Source organism: Colobus angolensis, unplaced genomic scaffold (genome assembly GCF_000951035.1).
Source record: "Colobus angolensis palliatus isolate OR3802 unplaced genomic scaffold, Cang.pa_1.0 Scaffold35, whole genome shotgun sequence".
NCBI classification, from domain to species: Eukaryota; Metazoa; Chordata; class Mammalia; order Primates; family Cercopithecidae; genus Colobus; species Colobus angolensis.
In genome coordinates this window covers 5,517,287-5,543,981 of record NW_012116821.1, presented here as the reverse complement: position 1 = coordinate 5,543,981, position 26,695 = coordinate 5,517,287, and the positions used below count along the sequence as shown (strand labels likewise).

The 26,695-nt window shown below is 41.8% G+C and overlaps 1 protein-coding gene across 4 annotated transcripts in view; it reads right to left on the bottom strand.

The window, feature by feature from the left end:
• The window catches only part of CDK19 (cyclin-dependent kinase 19), a 225,971-nt gene extending 200,929 nt beyond the window's left edge, over positions 1-25,042 (bottom strand). For 2 of the 4 annotated variants that reach the window (XM_011952786.1, XM_011952787.1), the window contains exon 1: positions 24,181-24,660. In XM_011952786.1, coding sequence (XP_011808176.1) covers positions 24,181-24,308 — 128 coding nt within the window. In that variant the 5' untranslated portion in view covers positions 24,309-24,660. Of the gene's footprint in view, positions 1-24,180; positions 24,661-24,732; positions 24,795-24,970 lie in introns of those variants that run through there. The other 2 variants (XM_011952789.1, XM_011952788.1) reach the window with 2 other exon arrangements.
• Positions 25,043-26,695: the final 1,653 nt, after the last annotated feature.

Sequence of the window (26,695 nt, the reverse complement as noted above, 5' to 3'; positions counted from 1 at the left end):
TATAATAGATTTGTGTCTATTTTACGTTAGCAAATGATAAAACAGACTAGTATCTACATACATTTTAAACATTCATGACACACCTAATTTTTTCCTATTTTTTTCCGTATTTCTAAGCTATGCAATTCATCTACAAATTTATTCAAATTGTTGCAAATCTCCAAAAAACTTTATGTGTAAGTGGACCTGCACAGTTCAAATTTTGTTCAAAGGGCAACTGTAGTTCTCATTATCTTTATAAATTCTGTTACAGACTTAAATGTTGGGATAGGAGTTAGAAAACCCAATATATAGCTATTCATATACTCAACACCAATATATCAGATGCTGAAACATATTATGTGATATTAAGGAAGGCATTGTATATTTCTGGACTGCTTCTGAGGCAAGCAATTTGAACCATCAAGATTCCACATAGCTCCAAAGGCGTACATTGTGTTTATACTGCTACCCATAAGTACATCCAAGAGAATATTTTTAAGTGTTTAATTATATAGGTTCCTAGGCTGGGCATGGTGGCTCACGTCTGTAATCCCAGCACTTTGGGAGGCGGAAGCAGGTAAACCACTTGAGGTCCGGAGTTCAAGACCAGCCTGGCCAACATGGAGAAAACCTGTCTCTACTGAAAACAGAAAAATTAGCCCAGTGTGGTGGCAGGTGCCTGTAATCCCAGCTACTGGGGAGGCTGAGGCATGAGAATCACTTGAACCTGGGAGGCAGAGGTTGCAGTGAGCCAAGATCATACCATTACTCTAGCCTGTGTGACAGAGCAAGACTCTGTCTCAAAAAACAATAAAATAAAATAAAAAATAAAAATAAAGTATATAGGTCATTAAAACTCCTACTTTATGTAAATCAATGTAGTAATAAGAAATATTGATCCAGATTCACTTTGAAATTTATAATAAGGATCATGATAAAGTCAAAAATTAAGTACATTTTGATTTACATACGCTTTCCTATCCCTCTGCATATTTCTACTTTAGAAAGTTCTGTCTCTCAGAAAAACAAAGTTTTAACCGGACATCTGTTGATCAGAGTGCTATTTATAATAATAAAAAGTTATAAATAAGCATCGATCAACAGAGTAACTGGTTAAACAAATAAATGTACACGTATACAGACTATAGTTATTAAAAATGTTGAACAAGGGCCAGGCGCAGTGGCTCACGCCTGTAATCCCAGCACTTTGGGAGGCCAAGCCAGGTGGATCACGAAGTCAGGAGATCAAGACCATCCTGGCTAACACGATGAAACCCCGTCTCTACTAAAAATACAAAAAATGAACCGGGCTTTGTGACAGGCGCCTGTAGTCCCAGCTACTCGGGAGGCTGAGGTAGAAGAATGGTGTGAACCTGGGAGGCAGAGGTTGCTGTGAGCCAAGATCGCACCACTGCACTCCAGCCTGGGCGACAGAGCGAGACTCAGTCTCAAAAAAATAAATAAAATAAAATAAAATAAAAATGTAGAACACTGGTTCTGATCTGTCATGGAAAAAAAGAAAAATAGAATTAAAATTTAAAAGTAAAAGAAAACAAAAATGTAGAATAGTGATTTTGGGAGGAAAGAAGGTCAGAAACCATACCCATAAGAATAACTGCATATAATTAAAAATATTATTGATAGAAAAGTTGTAGATGCAAATGGTATAGATTTTCTTTAGGAAAAAAGAAGGACAGAACGCAACTACTGGAAAAGAGGTTTAGTAAAATGGAAAAATATTCATTATATATTGTAAAATGTAAAATACATGTTACCAAAAAGTATGTAGAATATGATCACATTTTGGAGAAAATAAAAGTAGGTATTCCCTGAGAAAGAAGTGTAGAAAAACATACCACACCATTCATAATGTTTATCTATGAATAACTTTACTTCGTTTTGCTTTTCTTTGTTTCCTAATTTTTCTTTTTTTTATAGAGACAAGGTCTCACTATGTTGCCCAGGCTGAATTCAAACTCCTGGGTTCAGGCGATCCTCCTGCCTCAGCCTTCTGAGTAGCTGAGACTATAGGCACACACACTGTGCCCAGCTTGGTTTTTTAAAATAATTACTATTATTATTTTTAGAGATAGGGTCTCGCTATGCTGTCTAGGCTGATCTTAACCTCTTGGCCTCAATCAAGCAATCCTCCCACCTCAGCCTCCCAAATTGCTGGGATTACAGGCGTGAGCCACCAAGCCCAGCCACCCAGCACGTTTTCTAATTTTTTAATTTTTTCTTAAACATATACACATATATATACATAAATAAAATATATATATATATATATATATATTTTTTTTTTTGAGACAGAGTCTCACTCTGTTGCCAGGCTGGAGTGCAGTGGCACGATCTCAGCTCACTGCAACCTCCGCCTCCCGGGTTCAAGTGATTCTCCTGACTCACCCTCCCAAGTAGCTGGGACTATAGGCGCGTGCCACCATGTCCAGCTAGTTTTTGTATTTTCAGTAGAGACGGGGTTTCACCATGTTGGCCAGGACAGTCTCAATCTCTTGACTTCATGATCCACCCACCTCAGCCTCCCAAAGTGCTGAGACTACAGGAGTGAGTCACCGCGCCTGGCCCTTTATTTATTTTTTTTAATTTAATCTGAGAAAAGATAAGGTCGTCCCGTTTTTCTTTTCTCTTTATTTTCAAGGCTAAAGTAAAAGAGCCCATCATCAAACCAATTTTTCTTTCCTTTTTTTTTTTTTTTTGAGACAAAGTCTTGTTCTGTCACCCAGGCTGGAGGGCAGTGGCACGATCTCGGCTCACTGCAGTGGTGCAATCTCAGCTCACTGCAACCTCCGCCTCCCAGGTTCAAGCGATTCTCTTGCCTCAGCCTCCCGATTAGCTGGGATTACAGACACATGCCACCATGCCCGGCTAATTTTGGTATTTTTAGTAGAGACAGGGTTTCGCCATGTTGCCAGGCTGTTCTCGAACTCCTGACCTCAGGTGATCCACCCGCCACTACAGGCGAGGGATGGACATTCATGGTGAATACTTTTTTATAACAATTCATTATAGATGTGGATAAAATTCTGTCTTCCTGCTGAATCTAACCAGCTTAATCCTCACTCTCAAAAAACTGACTATAATTTTTACTCAATATCTACCCTTTTTATTTACTAACTTAACCTTCAGGGAAATGTATCATTGAAACCCCCTATATAGATTTAGCAAATAAATAAACTAATGCTTTGCTGGGGACTTTTACACATTTTGATTCAATTACTCCTCGCAACAATCAGTGAGGGGTACTTTGTCATTCAACAAATCTTACAGATGGGGAAACTGAGATACAGAGAGATTATTTAACTACCAAAATCCCACTGCTAGACAGTATTTATTAGCTGAGATTTGAAATAGGTTTTCAAAAGGTTTTGGTACATCGCAGTTTGTTTTTCCTTTGTATGTATATTTACTAGGAATCAGGAGCAAAAATCCTTCCCCGAGAACAGAAAATACAAGTAATTTGTTAAGAGGGAATAAACATTATTCAAATCATTTAGTCCCCAAAAAATGCTGTTTATTCAAATGCTGAAAAAGAAAATGTCTTTGTGACAGTAAATTAAACAAGGAGCCTTGGCTAACTGTCCTAGAGCAAAGGTAAACTCTAACATGACTCCATTCTCTTCACTATCATAAATACCAAATTTCTCTGTGGTGTTTTCCTATCACTTATCTAAAAAGATAAGCACAACATTAGTGTTACAAGGCTTTGCTTAAAAAAAATTATCCTAAATTTTAAGCCTTTATACTTATATGGACATGAAAGTCAACAAAATGTGTTCTGGTTGATTATGAAAAGTCTTTACACAGTGTGGGAGACAGTGATAGCTCATAAATTGTACTTATTAAGAACGTGGGTTTTAACTGCTTAACATTAACTCAAAGATTTCTTGCCCACCTTTCACTGAACCCTTTATTCTACACTGTGGCAGAGACTATTACTGACTGGCTTCCCCACAGCCATTCACAACCTGTTTAGCCATTCACAACCTGTTTTCCCTTGTGTCCCTCTAATCCAAAGAAGGCATTTGCTTACCATTTGGTTGGTACTGTCTCTTTTGCTTTTCAGCCTTTGCCTCTTCCCCTTCTTCCTGCCAGAATGTGAAAGAAATACCTGGAGGCATAACAATCATTTGGAACCACGTGTACAAAAACCACAGAACAGAAAGAGGAAAGGAGGCGAATACTTGTTAATATCCTAGCACAAGTGCACCAGCCCAGCATGCCCCATCTCTGGACCTTTCCTTACAAGAGGAAAATAAACACCTTATTGGTATAATATTGATTGGTTTTTCTGTTGCACAAAGCCAGAATGACAAATCCACACACGATAAACACCAGAGTGGTGTTCTTCCCAGGTTTTTTGTTTGTTTGTTTGTTTGTTTGGAGATGGAGTCTCGCTCTGTCACCCAGGCTGGAGTGCAGTGGTGCAATCTCAGCTCACTGCAACCTCTGTCTCCTAAGTTCAAGCAATTCTCCTGTCTCAGCCTCCCGAGTAACTGGGACTAAGGGCGCCCGCCACCACGTCCGGCTGACTTTTGTATTTTTAGTAGAGATGGGGGTTCCACCATATTTGGTCAGGCTGGTCTCGAACTCCTGACATCAGGTGATCCACCCGCCTTGGCCTCCCAAAGTGCTAGGATTACCTGTGAGCCACTGCGCCTGGCCTGTTCTTCCCAGTGTTAAATGACAGCTAGATCTGCATTCTCCTCTCTCCATTTTTTTTTTTTTTTTCTTTTTTGAGACAGGGTCTCACCCTGTCGCCAGACTGGAATGCAGCAGCATTGTCTTGGCTCACTGCAACCTCTGCCTCCCAGGTTCCAGCAATTCTCCTGCCTCAGCCTCCCGAGTAGCTGGGACTACAGACGTATGCCACCATGCCCAGCTAATTTTTTTGTATTTTTAGTAGGGACGGGGTTTCACCATCTTAGTTAGGATGGTCTCAATCTCCTGACCCCGTGATCCACCTGCCTCAGCCTCCCAAAGTGCTGGGATTACAGGGGTGAGCCACCACACCCGGCCTGATATTTTTCAAAATGCTTTTAATAATTTCTACACCAAAACACAACATGAAACTTTGTTTATTCTTCACTACTTTTCAAAATAATATATATATCTACGAAAAAAATTACCCATTATTCCAATAAAAATTAACAACAGGAAATTAAGATGACTAGAAAACTTCCTGGTAAATTATATTGTAGAACATATCTTTAACATAAACGTAGAAAAATGTGGATGACAAGATTACATAAAAATAAAATATTCCAAGGAAAACTTGCTGCTGTCTTGTTTTGTTTTGTTTTTGTGACAGGGTCTCAGTCTGTCACCAAAGCTTGAGTGCAGTGGTGTGATTACAGCTCACTGTAGCCTCAACTTTCCCTGGCTCAGGTGCTTCTCCCACCTCAGCCTCCTGAGTAGCTGGGACTACAGGTGCATGTCACCACACTTGGCTAATTTTTGTATTTTCTGTAGAGACAGGGTTCCCCCATGTTGCCCAGGCTAGTACAGAACTCCTGGGCTCAAGCAATCCACAGACCTCGGCCTCCCAAAATGCTGGGATTACAGGTGGAAGCCACCATGCCCAGCACAAACTTTCGACTTTTTAATAGGTCAAAAATACTTACCAACTATAAAGTGGGTAAAGACTAGGGAGGCTGGAAGAGGGGTGGTACCTCAACCACGAACTACAGGTCCTAGGAGCTAAGAGATATGTAAATTGTAAGGCTGGTCAGCTCTTTAGCTCAGATATAGGAAAATCATGGAGAAAACAGCTCTAACTACTATCACGCTGAAGCAGAAACCATTTCAACTGTCAAATTGTGATAAAGAAATTCACAGCCACTGAGGTTGGGATGGGGGCACTTTTTACGTATTGTCAGTAGTAGTGGAGAAAACTATAAATGAAAAAAATTAGGTTATATATACTAAGAGGCTTAAACAACTAATACCCTTTAACACAGCAAATTAATTGATAAGACACTATTTTAAGGAAAGAATTAGATATAAAGACCAAGATTTAGACACAACAACAGCTATTAGTATTACATATATTATCAAAATACTAGGAAAAACTTAAATGTTCAGCAAGCAGAAAGGACTCAGTAAAGCACCGCAAATTCATATAATAAAAGATATAAACATCCACTAAAAATCAAGTTCTTAAAGAAAAATTCGATAATATAGATAAACACTGATCATATCTAAAGTTAGAGAATCTCAAACTCATTCACAGTACCCTTAGTATCTTAGTTTGTTCACAGGACCCTAGGTCAAAGGAAATACCTGATGATTCCAATCATTACATAATTAGGTAAAGTAATTTAGTAAGTACTTATGTCCAAACAACATCTAATTATTTAAAAATAAAATACAGGCTGCCAGGCACTGTGGCTCACACTTGTAATCCCAGTACTTTGGGAGGCCGAGGCGGGCGGATCACGAGGTCAAGAGATCGTGACCATCCTGGCCAACACGGTGAAACCCTGTCTGTACTAAAAACACCAAAAATTAGCTGGGCATGGCAATGCGCGCCTGTAGTCCCAGCTACTTGGGAGACTGAGGCAGGAGAATCGCTAGAACCCAGGAGGTGGAGGCTGCAGTGAGCCGAGATCGTGCCACTGCACTCCAGCCTGGCGACAGAGTGAGATTCCATCAAACAAACAAACAAATAAATAAATAAATAAAAATACAGGCTGGGAGTGGTGGCACATGCTTGTAATGCTAGCACTTTGGGAGGCTGAGGTGGCTGGACTGTTTGAGCTCGAGAGTTTCAGACCAGTCAACACAACATGGTGTGACCCTCATCTCTACAAAAACTACAAAACTTAGCTGGGCATGGTGGCATGCACCTTCCAGCTACTCGGAAGGCTAAAATCAGAAGATGGCTTCAGCCCAGGAGGCCGAGGTTGCAGTGAGCTGAGACCGTAACCACTGCACCCCAGCCTGAGCAATATACTGAGACCCTGTTTCAAATAAATAAATAAATAAAAATAAAATACACATAAATTGGTATTTGCCTCAGCTGTGAGAAAAAATGCACATATATGGCCGGGCATGGTGGCTCACGCCTGTAATCCCAGCACCTTTGGAGGCTGAGGTGGAAGAATCACGAGGTCAGGAGTTTGAGACCAGCCTGACCAACATGGTGAAACCCCGCCTCTACTAAAAAATACAAAAATTAGCTGTGTGTGGTGGTGGGTGCCTGTAATCCCAGATACTTGGGAGGCTGAGGCAAGAGAATCGTTTGAACCCGGGAGGCAGAGACTGCAGTGAGCTGAGATCATCGTGCCACTGCACTCCAGCCTGGGCAACAGGATAAGACTCCATCTCAAAAAAGATAGATAGATAGACAGATAGATAGATAGAACAATAAATAAAAAATAAAATAAAAAATAATTTTAAAATTACAAGAACATTTACAGAAAAAAGTATAAAATCAAAAAGAGGAAGAGGGTTGGGCATGGTGGCTCACGCCTAAAATCCTAGCACTTTGGGAGGTGGAGTCAGGTGGATTACTTGAGCTCCATAGTTCAAGATCAGCCTGGGCTACGTAGCAAAACCGCATCTCTACAAAAAAACACAAAAATCAGCCAGGCATAGTGGCACATGCCTGTTGTCCTAGCTACTTGGGAGGCTGAGGTGGGAGGATCACCTGAGCCCAGGGAGGTCGAGGCTGCATCACTGCTCTCCAGGCTGAGCAACAGAGTGAGACCGTGTCTCAAAACAAAAAAAAAAGAAGAGTGAAGAAAAAAATAGCCAGGTGCGGTGGCTCACACCTGTAATCCCAGCACTTTGGGAGGCCAAGGCGGACGGATAATTTGAGGTCAGGAGTTCGAGACCAGCCTGGCCAACATGGTGAAATCCCGTCTCTACTAAAAATACAAAAAAAATTAGCCAGGCATGGTGGCACACACCTGTAATCCCAGCTACTCAGGAGACTGAGGCACGAGAATTGCTTGAACCCAGGAGGCAGAGGCTGCAGTGAGCCAAGATTGTGCCACTGCACTCCACCCAACGCAACAGAGCAAAACTCCATCTCAAAGAAAAAGAAAAAAATACACATAAATTGAAACAAGAAATTGGATTTTTGGCTGGGAGCAGTGGCTCACGCCTATAATCCCATCACTTTGGGAGGCAGAGGTGGGTGGATCACAGGGTCATGAGTTCAAGATAAGCCCTGCCAAGATAGTGAAACCCTGTCTCTGCTAAAAATACAAAAATTACCCCGGCGTGGTGGCAGGTGCCTATAATCCCAGGTACTCGGGAGGCCGAGGCAAAAGCATCACTTGAACCTGGGAGGCAGAGGTTGCAGTGAGCCCAGATTGCGCCACTGTACTCCAGCCTGGGCAACAAGAGTGAGACTCTGTCTCCAAAAAAAAAAAGAAACTTTCCAGAAACAACAAGATATACTAGAAGACATGAAGCAATAGTTTTGAATGTTAAGAAAAAAATTATTCTTAATATTTAATTATTAATTCAGCCAGACTTATGAGAACAAAATACATTATCAGACATGCAAGAACTCAGAAAATCTACATATCCTGTATGAAAATGTTACTTAAAAAGACATCCTCAGCCAGGCACAGTGGCTCATGCCTGTAATCCTAGTACTTTCGGAGGCCAAGGCAGGCAGATCACCTGAGCCCAAGAGTTTAAGACCAGCCTGGGCAACATGGCAAAACCCTGTCTCTTCAAAAAAAATACGAAAATTAGCCAGGCGTGGTAGTGGGTGCCTTTAAGCCCAGCTACTCAGGAGGCTGAGGTGGGAGGATCACCTGAGCCAGGAGGTCGAGGGTGCAGTGAGCCATGATCATGCCACTGCACTCCAAACTGGGTGTTAAGAATAAAACCAAACTGTCTTCAAAAAAAAAAAGACATCCTCATCTAAAAACAACCAAAAGCAAGAATCCAAGAAAAACCACACATAGGATATAAAGAAAAACTACTAGCTGAATATGACCCAGAAGACTTGAAGAAAAGGCAGAATAAATTAACATCAACAATTAGATCTTAATACCTGGAACACTGTTTCAAGCTGCACTTTTCTAATACAGTCATCCCTCAGTATGGTTTGGGGAGGAGTATGTGAACCATGTGGTTGGTTTCACTTCCTTCCAAACCAAAATCCAAGAATGCTCAAGTCCCTGATATAAAACGGCACCATATTTGCATATAACCTATATATATCCTCTCGTATACTTTAAATCATCCCTCTATTACTTATAATACTTAATACAATGTAAATACTTTATAAATAGTTATGCTGGGTTTATTTGCATTATTTTTTATTGTCTGGGAGTTTTTTCTAATTTTTTTTTTGGAGTTTTTTCTAATTTTTTTTTTCTCAGCTCACTGCAGCCTCAACCTCCCCAGCTCAAGTGATCTTCCCACCTCAGCCCCCAAGTTAGCTGGGACCACAGGCATGCACCACTATACCCAGCTAGTTTTTTGTTTACTTTTCTGTAGAGACGAAGTCTCACTATATTGCTCAGGCTGGCCTTGAACTCCTGCGCTCAAGCAATCCACCCGCCTAGACCTCCCGAAGTGCTGGAATTACAGGTGTGAGCCACAGAGCCCAATCTTGAATATTTTCAACACACAGTTGACTGAATCTGTGGATGCAGAACCTATAGATAGAGAGGGCTGATGGTACTAAAGATTACATTTCCTTCTCCACGAGTCTCAACATATTAATCTACTCAGCAGTAAATAAATTTTAAAATCATAGTATTTCAATGCTGTTGAATGCTTTAAATGTTCACTTTTTAGAATTAACCCATGGACAAAAGAGCACTGAATACACCAAAATACTACAAACATTATTACTAACATTATACTTTAAAAATTGGGAAGTAGCAACAAAGAGTGGGAAAGATGTATTACCTCCTTTAACATTCATGTTAGAAAGACACAATCTCTAAAGATTGAACCAGGAAGAATTTGAAACCCTGAACAGACCAATATCAAGTTATGAAATGGAATCAGTAATTAAAAGCTTACCAACCAAAAATAGCCCTGGACCAGATGGATTCACAGTTGAATTCTGCCAGACATACAAAGAAGAGCTGGTACCAATCCTACTGAAACTATTCCAAAAAATCAAGGAGGGAGGATTCCTCCCTAATTTATTCTACAAAATCAGTATCATCCTGATACTAAAATCTGGCAAAGATACAACAAACAGAGAAAAGTACAGGCCAATATCCCTGATGAACGTAGATGCAAAAATCCTCAACAAAATACAAACCAAATCCAGCAGCACATTGAAAAGATAATTCACTATGATCAAGTGGGCTTTATTCCTGGGATGCAAGGATGGTTCAACATATACAAATGAAGAAATGTGATTCACCACATAAACAGAAATAAAAACAAAAACCATATGATCATCTCAGTAAGCACAGAAAAAGCATGTGACAAATCTAACATTCCCTTCATGACAAAAATGCTCAACAAACTAGGCACTGAAGGAACATAGCTCAAAATAATAAGAGCCATCTATGACAAACCCACAGCCAACATCATACTGAAAGAGCAAAAGTTGGATGCATTCCCCCAACAACTGGAACAAGACAAGGATACCCACTCTCACCACCCCTATTCAATCCAGTATTGGAAGCCCTAGCCAGAGCAATCAGGCAAGAGAGAGAAATGAAAGGCATCCAAACAGGAAAAGAGGAAGTCAAATTATTTATTTACTGATAATATGATCCTGTACCTAGAAAACCCTGAAGATTCCTTCAAAAGTCTCCAAGACCTGATAAACGACTTCAGTACAGTTTCACGATAAAATATCAACATATAAAAATCAACTGCATTTCTATACACCAATAACATTCAAGCTGAGAACCAAACCAAGAATGCAATCTTGGCTGGGGGCTAGGGGAGGGAGCTGGCTCACACCTGTAATCGGCAGCACTTTGGGAGGCCAAGGTGGGAGAACTGCTTGAGCCCAGGAGTTCAAGACGAGCCTTGATAACATAGTGAGACCCTGTCTCCACAAAAAATTTAAAAATTAGCCAGGCTTAGTGGTGTACACCTGTGGTCCCAGCTACTGAAGAGGCTGAGGTGGGGGAATTGCTTAGGCCCAGGAGATTGAGGCTGCACTGAGCCATGATCACGCCACTGCACTCCAGCCTCAGTGACAAAGCAAAACTCTGTCTCAAAAAAATAAAATAAATAAGTTATTTTAAATTTTTTAAAATAAGAAAAAGACAACCCTATTAAAAAGTGGGCGAAGGACATGAATGGATACTTCTCAAAAGAAGACATACAAGTAGCCAAAAAATATGGCAGAAAATGTTCAACATCACTAGTCATCAGAGAAACACAAATTAAAACCACAGTGAGATACCATCTTACACCAGTCAGAATGGCTATTATCAAAAAAAAAAAAAACAAGAGATGTTGACAAGGTTGAGGAGAAACGGGAACACTTATATACTGTTGGCAGGAATACAAACTAGTTCAGCCCCTGTGGAAAGCAGTTTGGAGATTCCTCAAAGAACCAAAAATAGAATTACCATTTGACCCAGTAATCCCATTACTAGGTATCTACCCAGAGGTAAAGAAATCATTCTACCAAAAACACACCTGCATTCGTATGTTTATCATAACACTATTCACAACAGCAAAGTCATGGAATCCTCCTTGGTATCTATCAACAGTTAAAAAGAAAATGTGGTATATATACACCATGAAATACTATGCAGCCATAAAAAAGAATGAAATCACGTCCTTTGCAGCAACATGGGTTGGGCTGGAGGCCATTATCCTAAGTGAAATAAGAAAACAGAAAATTAAATACTGCATGTCCTCACTTAAGTGTGAGCTAAACAACGGGTACACACAGACATAAAGATGTGAATAACAGACACCTGGGACTCCAAAAGGGGGAAAACAGAAGGGAATGGGTTGAAAAACTACTTACTGGGTACTATGTTCACTATTTCGGTGATGGGTTCAACAGAAGCTCAAACTCAGCATTATGCAATATACCCATGCAACAACCCTGCACATGTATCCCCAAATCTAAAATCTAAAAGAAGAAAAAAATTCATTCACATTGGAAAGATCAGAGATAATATCTAAATTAATAAATAATGAAAAAGAAATTTAAGTTTATAATTTAAAGCCATAGAAGTATTTATTAGAGGCTGGGCACGGTGGCTGACACCCATAATCCCAGTACTTTGGGAGGCCGAGGCGGGCGGATCACAAGGTCAGGAGATCGAGACCATCCTGGCTAACACGGTGAAACCCCGTCTCTACTAAAAATACAAAAAATTAGCCGGGCGTGGTGGCGGGCGCCTGTAGTCCCAGCTACTCAGGAGGCTGAGGCAGGAGAATGGTGTGAATCCCGGAGGCAGAGGTTGCAGTGAGCCGAGATCACGCCACTGCACTCCAGCCTGGGCAACAGAGGCAGACTTTGTCTCAAAAACTAAAAAGTATTTACTAGAAACAAATTAAAATAGAAGTAATAAATTTGAAGGTTAGGATGAGAAAAGGGAAAACAAAAGGGGTAGTGGGATTTCACAAAATTGCTCAGTCTCTCTGATGGAAACTTAACAAAAACTGCCTAAAGTTGATAAATCAAGAAACAGAATTATATGTATATTATTTAAAGTTATAATGGTAAGCAACAGTAAGCAACAGCAAAACTTACACAGAAATGGTTAACACTGGTTACCTCTGAGATGTGACAAGGACGGTCTCCGGCACAGACAGTGAGAAGGAAGGCTTTTACTTTTTTATTTTGAGACAGAGTCTTGCTCTGTCGCCCAGGCTGGAGTGCAGTGGTGCAATTTCGGCTCATTGCAAGCTCCACCTCCCGAGTTTACGCCATTCTCCTGCCTCAGCCTCCTGGGTAGCTAGGACTACAGGCGCCCACCACCACACCTGACTAATTTTTTGTATTTTTAGTAGAGACAAGGTTTCTACAGGATGGTCTCAATCTCCTGACCTTGTAATCCGCCCACCTCAGCCCCTCAAAGTGCTGGGATTACAGGCGTGAGCCACAGCGTCCAGCCTAGGCTTTTACTTTTCATTTTATATACAACTATACTGTTTAAGTTTTTTACCACATGCAACCGTTATTTCATAATTTTAATAGCATAAAATTATTTCCACTTTGATACAAATATACAACAAAGATCAACAGATTGCTAAAAAATCAGTTAATACAATTCTGGTTTTGTAAATAAGACAAGATCAAATTACATAAAATCTTTCAGGAGACAGAAAAGTCCTTTTTTAAATTTGCACCTAAATCCTAAAATAAGAGTTCATCCCCTGTGGAAAGCAGTTTGGAGATTCCTCAAAGAACCAAAAATAGAATTATCATTTGACCCAGCAATTCCATTACTAGGTATCTACCCAGAGGAAAATAAATCATTCTACCAAAAAGATACCTGCACTCGTATATTTATCGTAACACTAAAATAATAGGATTTACTCAGTGTTTAAGTCATTCTTAAAATGCAATTACAATAACTAAATTGAGGCTGGGTGCAGTGGCTTACTTACACCTGTAATTCCAGCACTTTGGGAGGCCAAAGCGGGTAGATGGCTTGAGCCCAGGAGTTCAAGATCAGCCTGGGCAACATGGAAAAATCCATTGTCTCTACAAGAAATGCAAGAATTAATCAGGCATGTTGGTACATGCCTGTAGTCCCAGCTCTTCAGGAGGCTGAGATGGGAGGATCATTTGAGCACAGGAAGTCAAGGCTACAGTGAGCTGTGATTGCATGACTTTCACTTCAGCCTGGGTGACAAGAGCAAGACCCTATCTCAAGAAAAGAAAGAGAGGAAAGAAAGAAAATACAGAACAAAAAGAAAAGAAAAGAAGAGAAAAGAGAGAAAGAAAGGGAGAAAGGGAGGGAAAGAGGAAGGGAAGGAGGGAGGGAGTCTTCCAGAAACCATGGACTTACCTTTCTGTCCAAATTTAAATATCTACAAACATCTGCAAAACACTTTGCCATGAATAGGTTTTGTTCTATAACTACAGAACAAAACAAAGTTCACTGGCCTATTTGGTAAATATATCCATTCCCCGATCACGTCCAGCTTAGTAACTGAGATCATCCATTACAAACCCTCACTGAAAAAAATGTTTTTAAATAGAAAATACACAACAGGTTTAAAGCCTCTATAAGAAGAGTGTATTTTTCCTTTAGCAAGACTTATTATATAGCTCAAGTTAAAGATTTTTTTTTTTTTTTTGAGATGGAGTCTTACTCCAGGATGGCATGCAATGGCACAATCTCGGCTCACTGAAACCTCTGCCTCCCAGGTTCAAGTGACTCTCCTGCTTCAGCCTCCTGAGTAGCTGGGACTACAGGTGCGCGCTACCACGCTCGGCTAATTTTTGTATTTTTCAGTAGAGACGGGGTTTCACCATATTGGCCAGGCTGGTCTCGAACTCCTGACCTCGTGATCTGCCCACCTCAGCCTCCCAAAGTGCTGGGATAGCAGGTGTAAGCCACCACACCCCGCCAAGTTAAAGATATTTTATAAAGACATCTGTTGCCAGGCGCAGTGGCTCACACCTGCAATCCCAGCACTTTGGGAGACCAGGCGGGCAGATCACGACGTCAGTAGAACGAGACCATCCTGGCTAACTCGGTGAAACCCCGTCTCTACTAAAAATACAAAAAAAATTAGCCGAGTGTGGCAGTGTGTGCCTGTAGTCCCAGCTGCTGGGGAGGCTGAGACGAGAATGGCATGAATCCAGCAGGCGGAGCTTGCAGTGAGCCGAAATTGCGCCAATGCACTCCAGCCTGGGCGACAGAGCAAGACTGTCTCAAAAAAGAAAAAAACAGACACCTGTTATTTGAGGACTTTACAGGTTTTTATTTCTCTGTGATCACTCACTTCTGGATAAGAACTCAAACCCTCAATAAATAACTACTGCTGCACACTTGTATCCTGAATTACATCCTGTCTTCTCTCTTGAGACTCTCTTTTACCCTGTACAGTGCACGTTCAAAACAGCTATTACAGGAAGTGTTGGACTATCAGCTATTTATAAATGGACAAAAACCTTTAAATAGCTTTGTCTGCTACTCCTTTATGGTTCTAGATACTCTCTGGTTTTAAAGAAATTGTCATGCTAGTTATTCATCTTGTCCCTTTGTTTTAGAGTCCAAAAGTAGTACTAATATTAGTCGCATTATAACAAGTTGATCTTTAAAAGAACACATTAGTTTTAAAGCATCCAAATACTCTTACTCTAATAGTTTACCACCAAGAAAATTGCAAATTGTAATGTATTGCTTTAAAATCTTCTATATTGTCATCTAACCCTGCACTACAGAATAATTTTTCAAAACAAATAGATGCCCCTCATTATGCTTGAAGGGTTTATTCAGGGACCCCTGTATATACCAAAATCCACACATACTCAGGTCCTGCAGTTGGCCCTGGAGAACCCGCCTAGACAAAAAGTCGGCCCTCATATACGCAGGTTTCACAAACCTGCATGTAAGTGGACCCATGCAGTTCAAACTCCTGCTGTTCAACTGTCAACTGTATACAACTTATAACACCACATATTAACTTGTCTAGCATATCAAGTTCAAAAATATAAGACACTACATTTTATACACCTTAAAATATAAAAATACTTAATTCATCAACATTGACACAGATTGCATTAAAAACCTTTCCACGGATCTACTCTTCCTATATAAAACTCAGAGACACAGAGACCGTTTTAGGAGCCTTTCCCATGCTCCTAAAACAGTAGCCATAAGAAAGTAGCTTAAACCCAGGAGGCAGAAGTACAGTGAGCCCAAATCGTGCCACTGCCCCCTAGCCTGGATAACAAAGCAAAACTCTGTCTCAAAAAAAGAAAAAGAAAGAAAGTAACTTGCGCTTCCTTTAACAAATGATTTATAGCTCATTTTTATGTGTTAATGATCACTGTCAGCCAGGTGCAGTGGCTCTCACACTTGTAATCCCAGCACTTTGGGAGGTCGAGGTGGGCAGATCTCCTGAGGTCAAGAGTTTGAGACCAGCCTGGCCAACATGGTGAAACCCGTCTCCACTGAAAAACACAAAATTAGCTAGGCATGGTGGCACATTCCTGTAATCCCAGCTACTTGGGAGGCTGAGGCAAGAGAATCGCTTGAACCCAGGAGGCAGAGGTTGCGGTGAGCCAAGATCATGCCATTGCACTCCAGCCTGGGCAAGAAGAACAAAACTCCATCTCAAAAATATATATATATATTATTATTGTCTTAACATTTCACTTCCTTATTCTTAGCCAACACCCCCATCTCCAGTCTTCAAATATTTCTATCTTATACATCACTGTATTAGTGAACCATTTCAAGCCATTACTTCCAAAGGTAAACGGCTTCTAGGAATTTAACTTACACATTACTAGGTATAAAATGCTGTGCTTACTAGAATATTCCACTTCAGTGTTAGTACTAGCAAGACTGGAAAGAGCCAATGATGTAAGTCAATACAACAAGATACAACAAAAATATTAAGAGAAACAAGGCATCTCTGTATATAGATATGTCATAATGTTTAAGTAATGTTTAAAATTAAAAATATGTGCCAGGCACAGTGGCTCACGCCTGTAATCCTAGCACTTTGGGAGGCCAACGGAGATGGATCACTGGAGGTCAGGAGTTTAGAGACCAGCCTGGCCAACATGGTGAACCCTGTCTCTACTAAAAATACAAAAAAATTAGCCAGGTATGGTGGTATGTGCCTGTAGTCCCAGCTACTCAGGAGGCTGAGGCAGGAAAATTGTTTGAACCTGGGAGGTGGAGTCTGCAGTGAGCCAAGATCTTCCCACTGCACTCCAGCCTGGGTGACAGAGCAAGACTCCATCTCAATAAATAAATTAATTAAATAAAAATAAAAATAGGGCCAGGCATGATGGCTTATGCCTGTAACCCCAGCACTTTGGGAGGTCAAGGTAGGAGGATTACTTGAGGCTAGGAGTTCAAGACTAGACTGAGAGACACAGGAAGACCTCATCTCTACAAATAATTTTTAAAAAAAAACAAAAAACAGAAAACAGCTGGGCGTGGCCCACATCTGTAGTCTCAGTTACTCAGGAGGCTGAGGTGAAACAATCACTTGAGCCCAGGCAGCCAAAGCTGCAGTGAGCCATGATCTAAAAATAGAGAAGTGTGCAGCACACTAGCATGTCATATTTAATGACATCTTCAAGTTAACACGCATGCACATACCCCAAAAGAAAATCCCTCTTAAAGGACAACCAAGAATGATTGCCTCTAAAATAGGGAAAGAATGGCTGCGAAAGGGATGACTTATGTTACGCTGGTGGTTTTTTGTTGTTTTTGTTTTTTTGAGACAGAGTCTCACTCTCTCGCCCAGGCTGGAGTGCAGTGGTGCAGTATTAGCAGCTTCCACATCCCAGGTTCAAGCAATTATTGTGCCTTAGCCTCCCAAGTAGCTGGGATTACAGGTGTCTACTATCACACACGGCTAATTTTTTGTATTTTTAGTAGAGACAGAGTTTTCACTGTTGGCAAGGCTGCCCCTGATCTCGTTACATCAAGTGATCTGCCCACCTCGGCCTCCCCGAAGTGCTGGGATTACAGGCATGAGCCACCATGCCCAGCCACGTTGTATATTTTTATGCATATATACTATTTACAAACTTTTTTTATAACACCTTTTTTTTTTTAAGAGAGTCTCATTCTGTTGCCCATACTGAAGTGCAATGGCATCATCATAGCTCACTACAGCCTCAAACTCCTGGGTTCAAGCAATCCTCCCACCTCATCCGGCCATAAAATACTTTTCTGAAAAAGTAGTACAATATCCTTGATTTCATTCATAAATTGATAGTTCAAGCATTGATTTGCTTTATCAAACTATTTCAGCCTTAATATTTCTCCTATAACTTGAAAGAAGACATAACAGTTTTCCTATTTATCCACACACTGATTTAAACATTTTTATTGAAAGGTCACTTGATGGATCAGAGAATTATTTGCTGCTAAGCCACTCATCCAAAGACTCTAAACCTACACAGTTCAGTGTGATAGCTACTAACTAGTTTCTCAGTCACACTAACTACATTCCAGTAATCAATACCTATGTGTGGCTTGTGGCTAGCATAATGGACAGCACGGATGCAAAACATTTTCAGATCACTGTTCTACACCAGGAGTCAGCAAACTAGAGCCTGCAGACTAAATTCAGCCAACCACTTATTTGCGTAAATAAAGGTCTCCTGGAACACAGCCATCCTTATCGATATTGGATTACGTATTATCTGTGGATGCTTTGGCACAATAGAGTTGAATAATTGCAACAGAGACAGTGTAACCCAAAACGCCCAAAATATTTAGTATCTGCCTCTTTACAGAAAAAGTTTGCTGACCACTACTCTAGATTATCAAATTTCATTGAAAAAGAAAACATTAATTTCCCTTAGGCCTCAAAAAGTTTTTGAAGGCTTGCATTGCAAAAATGACAAACCCGCTAAACCTAAACAGATGACCACTTCATTTACTAAGTGTTAAAGATACTTAATTTTTTACCATAAATCCGTAAAACAAAAGATGTCCTAAAATGTAAATACTGATATTTTCTAAGCATCTCTATAAAATAGCTAGTAAAAGCACAGAAGACAGATTACTAGTCTAGCAATTCTAAAAGAGCCGGCCTAAGAGAAAATATTTATTTCTCAAAAATATGCCTATTTTTCTTAGCAATATCTGTTCAAAGAAATGGGCTGGACACAGTGACTCATGTCTGTAATCCCAGTACTTTGGGAGGCTGAAGCAAAAGGATCACTGGAGCCCAGGAGTTCGAGACCAGCCTGGGTAACACAGTGAGCACAGTGAGACCTCGTCTCTACAAACCAACAACAAAAATTCGCCAGCATGTGCACCTGTGGTCCTAGCTACTCAACAGGCTGAGGCAGGAGGATCACTTGAGCCCAGGAGTTCAAGGCCACAGTCAGCTAGGACTGCATGACTACACTCCAGCCTTGGTGACAGAGTGAGAGACTCTCAAGGGAAAAAATGAAAAAAGAAATTTATCAACTGTTTGGAAAAGCAGTACATTTCTTAGGAAAAAAATATACTAGAAATATTTACATCTAACCACCTATTTCATGTAACATTACTGTATTTCAGGCTTTCAAAACAATTACTGAAAACACCGTTTTTTAAGAAAAGTAAATAAACTTGTGTTTCTAAAGGAATTTGGTCTGCTTTTAAGATCAGTGAAGCATCTTTACCAATTAAAGGCATTTTTAATTGAATTTTGCATATTATATGCCCAACTTTACAAGGCACTGGGCAGAGAATGATGATCCTTTTGCAGCTAGTAATTTATGAGGCATATTAGTATCACTTACAGTGACTTTACATACGTAAGAACAAACGGGTAGAAACACAGCTGAGGAGTACACCAAGTGATTAAGAGAAGGCTTCAAGGAGGAAAACAATTTGAGTTGGGTATTGAAGTATGAGCAGACAGGTTTGTAAAGGAAAGGCAAAAGGCGGAGGGAAGAATGGCACACCACCACAATTCTAGAGTGAATGTAGAGCAAAGAAAATGAGACATGAAAGGACTTAAGTACCAGAAAGTACGAGTTCAATGCTTCAGAAGTATATAGCTTGAATGCAACTGGAAAAAAGAAATGGTGGCAGGTATAAAGACTACAGACTTCAGGGTCTGAATGCAAATGTCTTTACATGTCAAACTAAGGAATTAAGATTGGATCTGATTTAAGTCTCAAGCATGATTCATGCAAGGAGAGGAGAGAAAGAGATGAGATCGGATCTGATAGTATAAGCCATAGTAAACGTTTAGTTTTCCAAAAAGAGATATGACATGATTGATTTTATAGGAAAATGACACTAACAGCAATCTGGATCTTGGACTATAGCGAGAGACCAATCAGCTACTATCCAAATCAGAAATAATGGCCAAAAGTGTTGAGAGTGAGGATGAAGAAAAAAACAGATGAAAAGCAGCAGCATGGCCGGGTGTAATCCCAGCACTTTGGGAGGCTGGGATTACACCCGTAATCACACCTGTAATCCCAGCACTTTGGGACGCTGAGGCAGGTGGATCACCTGAGGTCGGGAGTTCGAGACCAGCCTAACCAACGTGTCTCTACTAAAAATACAAAATTAGCCAGGCATGGTGGCATATGCCTGTAATCCCAGCTGCTCGGGAGGCTGAGCAAGGAGAATCGCTAGAACCCAAGAGGCAGAGGTTGCGGTGAGCTGAGATCGCGCCATTGCACTCCAGCCTGTGCAACAAGAGCAAACTCCACCTCAAAAAGAAAGAAAAGCAGCAGCTACATGTAGCAGAATCTACAGTCCTGCACTCCTACTTTGTAAATGTCCTTTATATATGATAATTTCCCTTTTCCCTTTTTTTTGTGTATAAATGCACTTTTGGCATGGAAAAAAGTTTATACGGTAAGTTACCAAGACCGGAGGTAAGATGGCCTTTTGTTGTTTTTCCACCCATGATATTTGGAAGGAAAATGCAAGAATTCTAAGTTAGATGTGGATTACAGGCTATCTCTGCTGTGACACTATGAGCATGACAGTTAACCTCTCAAAGCTCTATATTTCTCATTTGGAAAAAGATGAAATTGAACTAGATGATCTAAAACTTTGGAAAGTTCTAATCCTCTGATGATACTGACAAATCTTTAATCTTCTGTAAGTATCCAATAAAAATGCAAATACAATAATTTAACTACAAACCAATTGTGAAAAACCCATCAAACACAGGCAAATACTATTGTACCTATTAGCTATATGCATCTACATGTACTTATTGTGAAGAATTTCATGACATACATTATGTAGTCATCAACCACTCATTTGAAACCCTGACAAAAGAAACTCTGTAAGCTGTGTCAGCCATGCACACCACCACGCCTGGCTAATTTTCGTATTTTTAGAAGAGACAGGGTTTCATCTTGTTGGCCAGGCTGGTCTCCTGGTCTCAGGTGATCCACCTGCCTCGGCTTCCCAAAATACTGGGATTAAAGGCGTCAGCCATGGCGCCCAGCCAACAAAAGAACTTTTTAACAATATTCCTTTATCGATCAAATTTTTAAATGTTTCTAACTGGAGAAATGCAGTCTTGAAATCTGTAACCATAAATTGTCATGTGTGACTTCTTAATAATGAAGAAAATTTATTTTATCAATTCTTGCTTGTATTAAAAAATTCAAATATTCTGAACTTGTTTCTCTTCAAGAATAACATTTGGCTGGGTGTGGTGGCATGAGCCTGTAATGCCAGCACTTTGGGAAGCCAGGAGTTCAAGACCAACCTGAACAACACAGCAAGACCCTGTCTCTATAAAAAAAAAAAAAAAAAACGACTTTTAAGCCAGATTTTTTTTTTTTTTCTTAAGAAAAAGATAGTTGGAGGTCCAGCATGGTGGCTCACGCTTGTAATCCAGCATTTTGGGAGGGTGAGGCAGGAGGATCACTTGAGCCCAGGAGTTCAAGACTAGCCCTGCCAACACAGCAAGACCCTGTCTCTACAAAAAATACTCAAAAGTAATATTAAATAAAAAGGAGAGTTGGGTCAAAAGCCTCTCTTCTTGCAAAAAGGTGAACAAATAACATTTTTAATTAAAGGTGAAAAACTCAGATGTAAATCTTGCATTTCCAGCTTGTTATAAATTTATGTGATATAATATTGCCTAAAGTCATACTTCAAGGGAAATAACTTAAGATTTTGCAAACTGTAGTATTAAACTTTTCTAATGATATTTTAAGTTACTTCTTTCAATGTTTCTTTTAAAGACCTGAACAATGTTTTGGTTATATACTACATTATATATACCAGAATCATTTCTCTTTAATGTAACCTATGTGATTTCTGGCTCCCTAAAACAGCATTATGCATTTTCTGAGTTAACCAAAATAAAATCTGGAAAGAGCTTAACTGTAATCTACCATGATCAGAGTGTAAAATCCTTTACTATGCAAATCTGCCTCACAGTTTAAAATAGTTAAAAAAAAAAAAATTAACATGAACCCAAAGGACACAGATGTTCTTTCAAATTGCTGGTATCAATGAACATAAAACTAATCCCACTACCAACCCACAAGAGATGTGGGTGTTCACTGTAAAGTTGCAAATCTCAACCAGATCTTTCATCCAGGAAAAAAGCCTTTATTATGGTTTTTCTTATACATAACATTTAAACTAATGCTTTCAGACCCTAAGAGACTTTTTTTTTTTTAGAAAAAAAGAGCATTATATTTTGAAGACAACCAAACTAATCTTACTCTAGTAAAGAAGCTTTATTAATTCTAATTAACAAATTTCACTCAAAAAGGAAGTGTATTCCAATCAAGCACTTTATTAGAGGGGAAAAATATTCAAAAACTATAGAAGCAGGAATTATCTGGTTTTTCTTATAAGCCCATACTATTCAAATACAATTCAGAAGCAGAATTTTTAACTTCTCAAAAGTTCCCTAATAAGAGAAAGCTATTTTAACAACAACAACAACAATACATTTTTTAAAACCTAAAGTATATTACAAAGTTAGCATGAGGAATATGGGAAAAACCCACCTCAGATTTATTAACAGTGTCCAAACAGGAAAACTGGATGTGCTTTCCCCAAATATATCTGATAAAATTCCCACAAGAACACTAGTATAACAGGTAGAGTGGATATTCCAAAACCAAAATATGTTAATTATAGTAACTCACATTCTATGATAAGCATTCAAGGACACCTGGTAATTAAAGGAATTATGAGAAACAACTGAGTACCTTGAGGCCTGTTCAAGTTATTACAAGAGAAAAAAAAACTCTGCAATAATAATAATCCTTTACACTTGGATGGTACTTTGCAATTTTCACGATACCTTATGACAAAACACTATAGAGTTGTTTGTTTTATGAAATTAGTGCATACGCACACAACCTACTTTGGTCCTAGAGTTCATATACCAACCACATGAAATTATAACAGCGCGCACAAAAATAAGCGGCACTTCAAATTTTACTAATGTCATTGTGGCTGATCATCAGTGTATTCAGAAATATTCCGTTACAATCCTCTTCCGTAGAGTTTGACTCTCTAATTTAAAGTCTATGCTGGACAGGGTATCTTCCTGGGTCCCTAACCTTGGGGGAGGGTAATTCCTGCCAGGAAGCTGGTTCCACCAGTCCTGCTGTAGCTGCTGTCTGACCTCCAGGACCAAGTAAGGATAGGCATTCTCAGGACTTTATCCAGCTCTTCTTATCTTAAGAGGACAATCAGTAAAGGCTTCCCAAGGTGTTCCTACAGTTCTCCCCCAACTCCTAGGAAAACAAAGGTTCAGGCCCAGCTTTGTCACTCTGTATTCCCTTCTTGATAATCTAGGTACTCGATAAGCCCCAGCCCACAGACATCGGGCAGAGGATGGAGTGGAGGACATAATACCCAAGATAGCCAAGGGGCTGCGAGGTAAAGGGTGGTTAGCAGAGAACTGAGCCAACTCTTAAGCTACCGCTTGCGAAACGCAGCTGGCCCATCAGGTCTCCTTCGAAGGGGGGAGGTACGCAATTCAGAATGTGAGAACGAGAAATCCGGGACGCCGGGCATACGACAGGGATGGGAGTACTGCATAGAGGGGCCAACGGGCCGGCCAGCCCCAGGGGGCGGAGATCGCGGCCGGGGGCGGCGGTGCCCAGCGGGTCAGAGCCGCGGGGCTGGAGGACCCCAGGCCGTGTTCGCCCGACGGGCTCCCCGGCGAGGTTTCAAACCGCCGCCCCCGCGAGGCGCTCAGCCGATTGGAAGTTCCACAACGACCGTCACTACACAGGGCCGGAGCGGCAATTCCGCGGCGGAGCTCTGCCTGCCCGCTGCGTTCCCCCAGGAGACCAGACCCCAAAACTCCTCCTCCACCGCGGTCCCAACTCGAGTCCCGCCGCCGTCTGCGAGCACTCGGAGGGCGCCCCTCTGGGACGGGACCGACGCCTCGGACCGGGCTGCGCCGCGGGAGTTCGAGGGGCGCGCGGGCGACCGCGCGGGGGAGGCGGGCGGAATGGGCGCCCCTCGGAGTCGGCGTCGGGACGCGACCCCACGACCCCCTCCGCCTCGCTCCTCGGGCCCGACTGGGATCCGACCCACCCATCCCGCCAGGTCGCGGGCAGGGCGAGGACCCGAGAGAGCCTACTCCTCCCGCCCCTGCTCTTACCCATCTTTCCGCCTCGCCTTGTAGACGTGCCCGTAGGTGCCGCGTCCCACTTTGCACCCTTCGTACTCAAACAAATCCTCCACCCGCTCCCGCTCCGCCGCCAGCTTCGCCTTGAAATCATAATCCATTGTCTGCTTCCCCCATAGAGGCACGGGACGCGGGGGCCGCCGCCGCTCAGTCCCTCCTCCTCCTCCCCCCGCGACCGCCGCTCCACTTCTCCAACAGACGCCTCTGGGGCGCGCGCGCGCGCCGCCCGCCGCTCCGCGGTCCGCCTTCAGCAAGGGACTCCTCGGCGGCCGCAGCAGCCACCTCCTCCACCTCTTCCTCCTCCTCCGCGACGGCGGCGGCGGCTCCCACAGGCACCCCCAGTCCCGCCTCCCCTCTTCATTTCCTTGTTTTGGAACCTGGTGGGCCGCGCCGTGGCTTCCTCGAGCTCATTAACGAACTCACCGGCCCGCCCCATGGTCGCGGAGGCTCCTGGGAAATGTAGTCCCGAAGGCCTCAACGGCCAGGGCGGTTTCGCCGGCCTAAGAAATACAGCTCCCAGGTTACCTCGGGCCGCCACAGCCTCGCCCCCGACAAAGCATGCGCGCCTGCGTACCAGGGCCGCCCCTCCCCCTCAGGTAGCGCGGGGCTCCCGGCTCCTGTGAAGGTGGAAAGCTGGAAGTTCCAGTGTGCTTTCTGCAGTTCTCGGGGAGGCACTGGAAAGAAGTGCCTTACTTTAGTGGGAAGGGGATACTCCACTGTAACTTGCCCCACGCAGAGAGCATGGAAAGCATTAAATCAGCACCTTGCTGAGGGGTTGGCTGCAGTAGCTTGGGAGGCGAGGGCTGGTGAGGACAGTTGTACCGCAGCTTGTTTGTTTTCTAGGGTAACGGGTCCGCCTATTGCCCCGCCCCCCGTTCCGCTGTTCATTGGCGGGGGCTGGAGAATGACGTCCTAGTTGGTGCGTGGGTATCCCCAGGCTTTGGCTTCTTTCCCGCTCTTGATTGGCGATTGGATGTGCTCGGTTCTTCCTGATAGGTTGATCTTTTTTCTTTACGATGCAAAAACCGTAATTCAAAAACTGAACCTTCAGCAGTTTCCTAGTGCCTGCCTTGGCCAGATAACGTGCAACTTCTGGGCTCCGGCAGCCAATCATCATTTTCTTGGCGCTCTAGTCAGTTTTCTCTTAGCATATGCGGTTCGCATAACCAGGCTTTGGCCATCTGTTAAGGACAATTAAAAGTGCCTGGAGGAAGCCGCGTTTTAAAACTATCCTTTGGGTTGAATTTTAAAGGATTTTTTACGGTCTATGCATGATGGTGAGGTTCTCCTAGAATATTTAAGAAAGCCCCTTTAGTTAGGGTGGACGTTGATTGATTTCATTGTATTGGGGCTCAGGACACACTATCCCAAATTATAACTGAAGGAGTCCAGAATATGCCACCCCAAAATATGCCACTCTGGCATATTGATGTCTTTCAGCAAAAATAAATTAAGATCCAGCCAACACAGGAAAATGCTTCACTTATCCCACTATTGCCTAAAATAAAGGATAAAACTCTCCCTTTGTAAAGAGAAATGTACATTTCTAAAGGAAATTTTCATAATTAAAGGAATCTGTACCAGAAAGAGAGCTGCTCCTAGTCAACTAGTATGATGAGATACTTTTATCTGCATAAACGTCAACCTTTATTCATCTTACGTTTTCTCCTCTTATCTTCCCTTAACTTGTCTCCACCACCCCTGGAAACCCCAAGCCTCACTTTTATTTTGAAGAGACTAGCCTTGCTATGTTGCCCAGGTTGGCGTCCAACTCCTGGGCTCAAGGATCCTCCTGCCGCAGACTCTTGAGTAGCTGGGATTACAGGTTCGTGCCACCACGCCGGGCCCCACTTCCTTTCAGAGGCCAGGATGTAATTAATGTAAGTGTCAAATATCTGGCCCTTCTTTGAGTCTCATATTTTGTGGGACTCTTGTGCACACATACGTAATTAAAACTGTTTTTCTCGTGTTAACCTGACTGGTATCCATTTAGTTTATAGACCAGCTGAAGAACCTAGAAAGGTTTCCTCCCCTGTAATGGTGAGCCTAATGTCTCAAATGCTTGGGAATACACACTTAAACGTGATTGGTGCTAGGATAGGACATAACACATTCATTAGGAGGACAAAGAAGAGAATTGTCAGTTCTACCCAAAGTGGTAGATAAGGAAAGTTAATAGTGAACTGCCTGGTAGGTTTTGAAAGAAGCTTCGAAAACTAGAGGGAGGCGGAATTATTTACCTTATTTACTACATTACTCACTCCTGGAAAGCTTCCTCAGACCTTAAGGATATCTTCAGGCCAGGTGCAGTGGCTCACGCCTGTAATCCCAGCACTTTAGGAGGCCAAGGCAGGTGGATCAGGAGTTCGAGACCAGCCTAGCCAAGATAGTGAAACCCTGTCTCTATTAAAAATGCAAAAATTAGCCAGATGTGGTGGCATGCACCTGTAGTCCCAGTTACTCGGGAGGCTGAGGCAGGAGAATCACT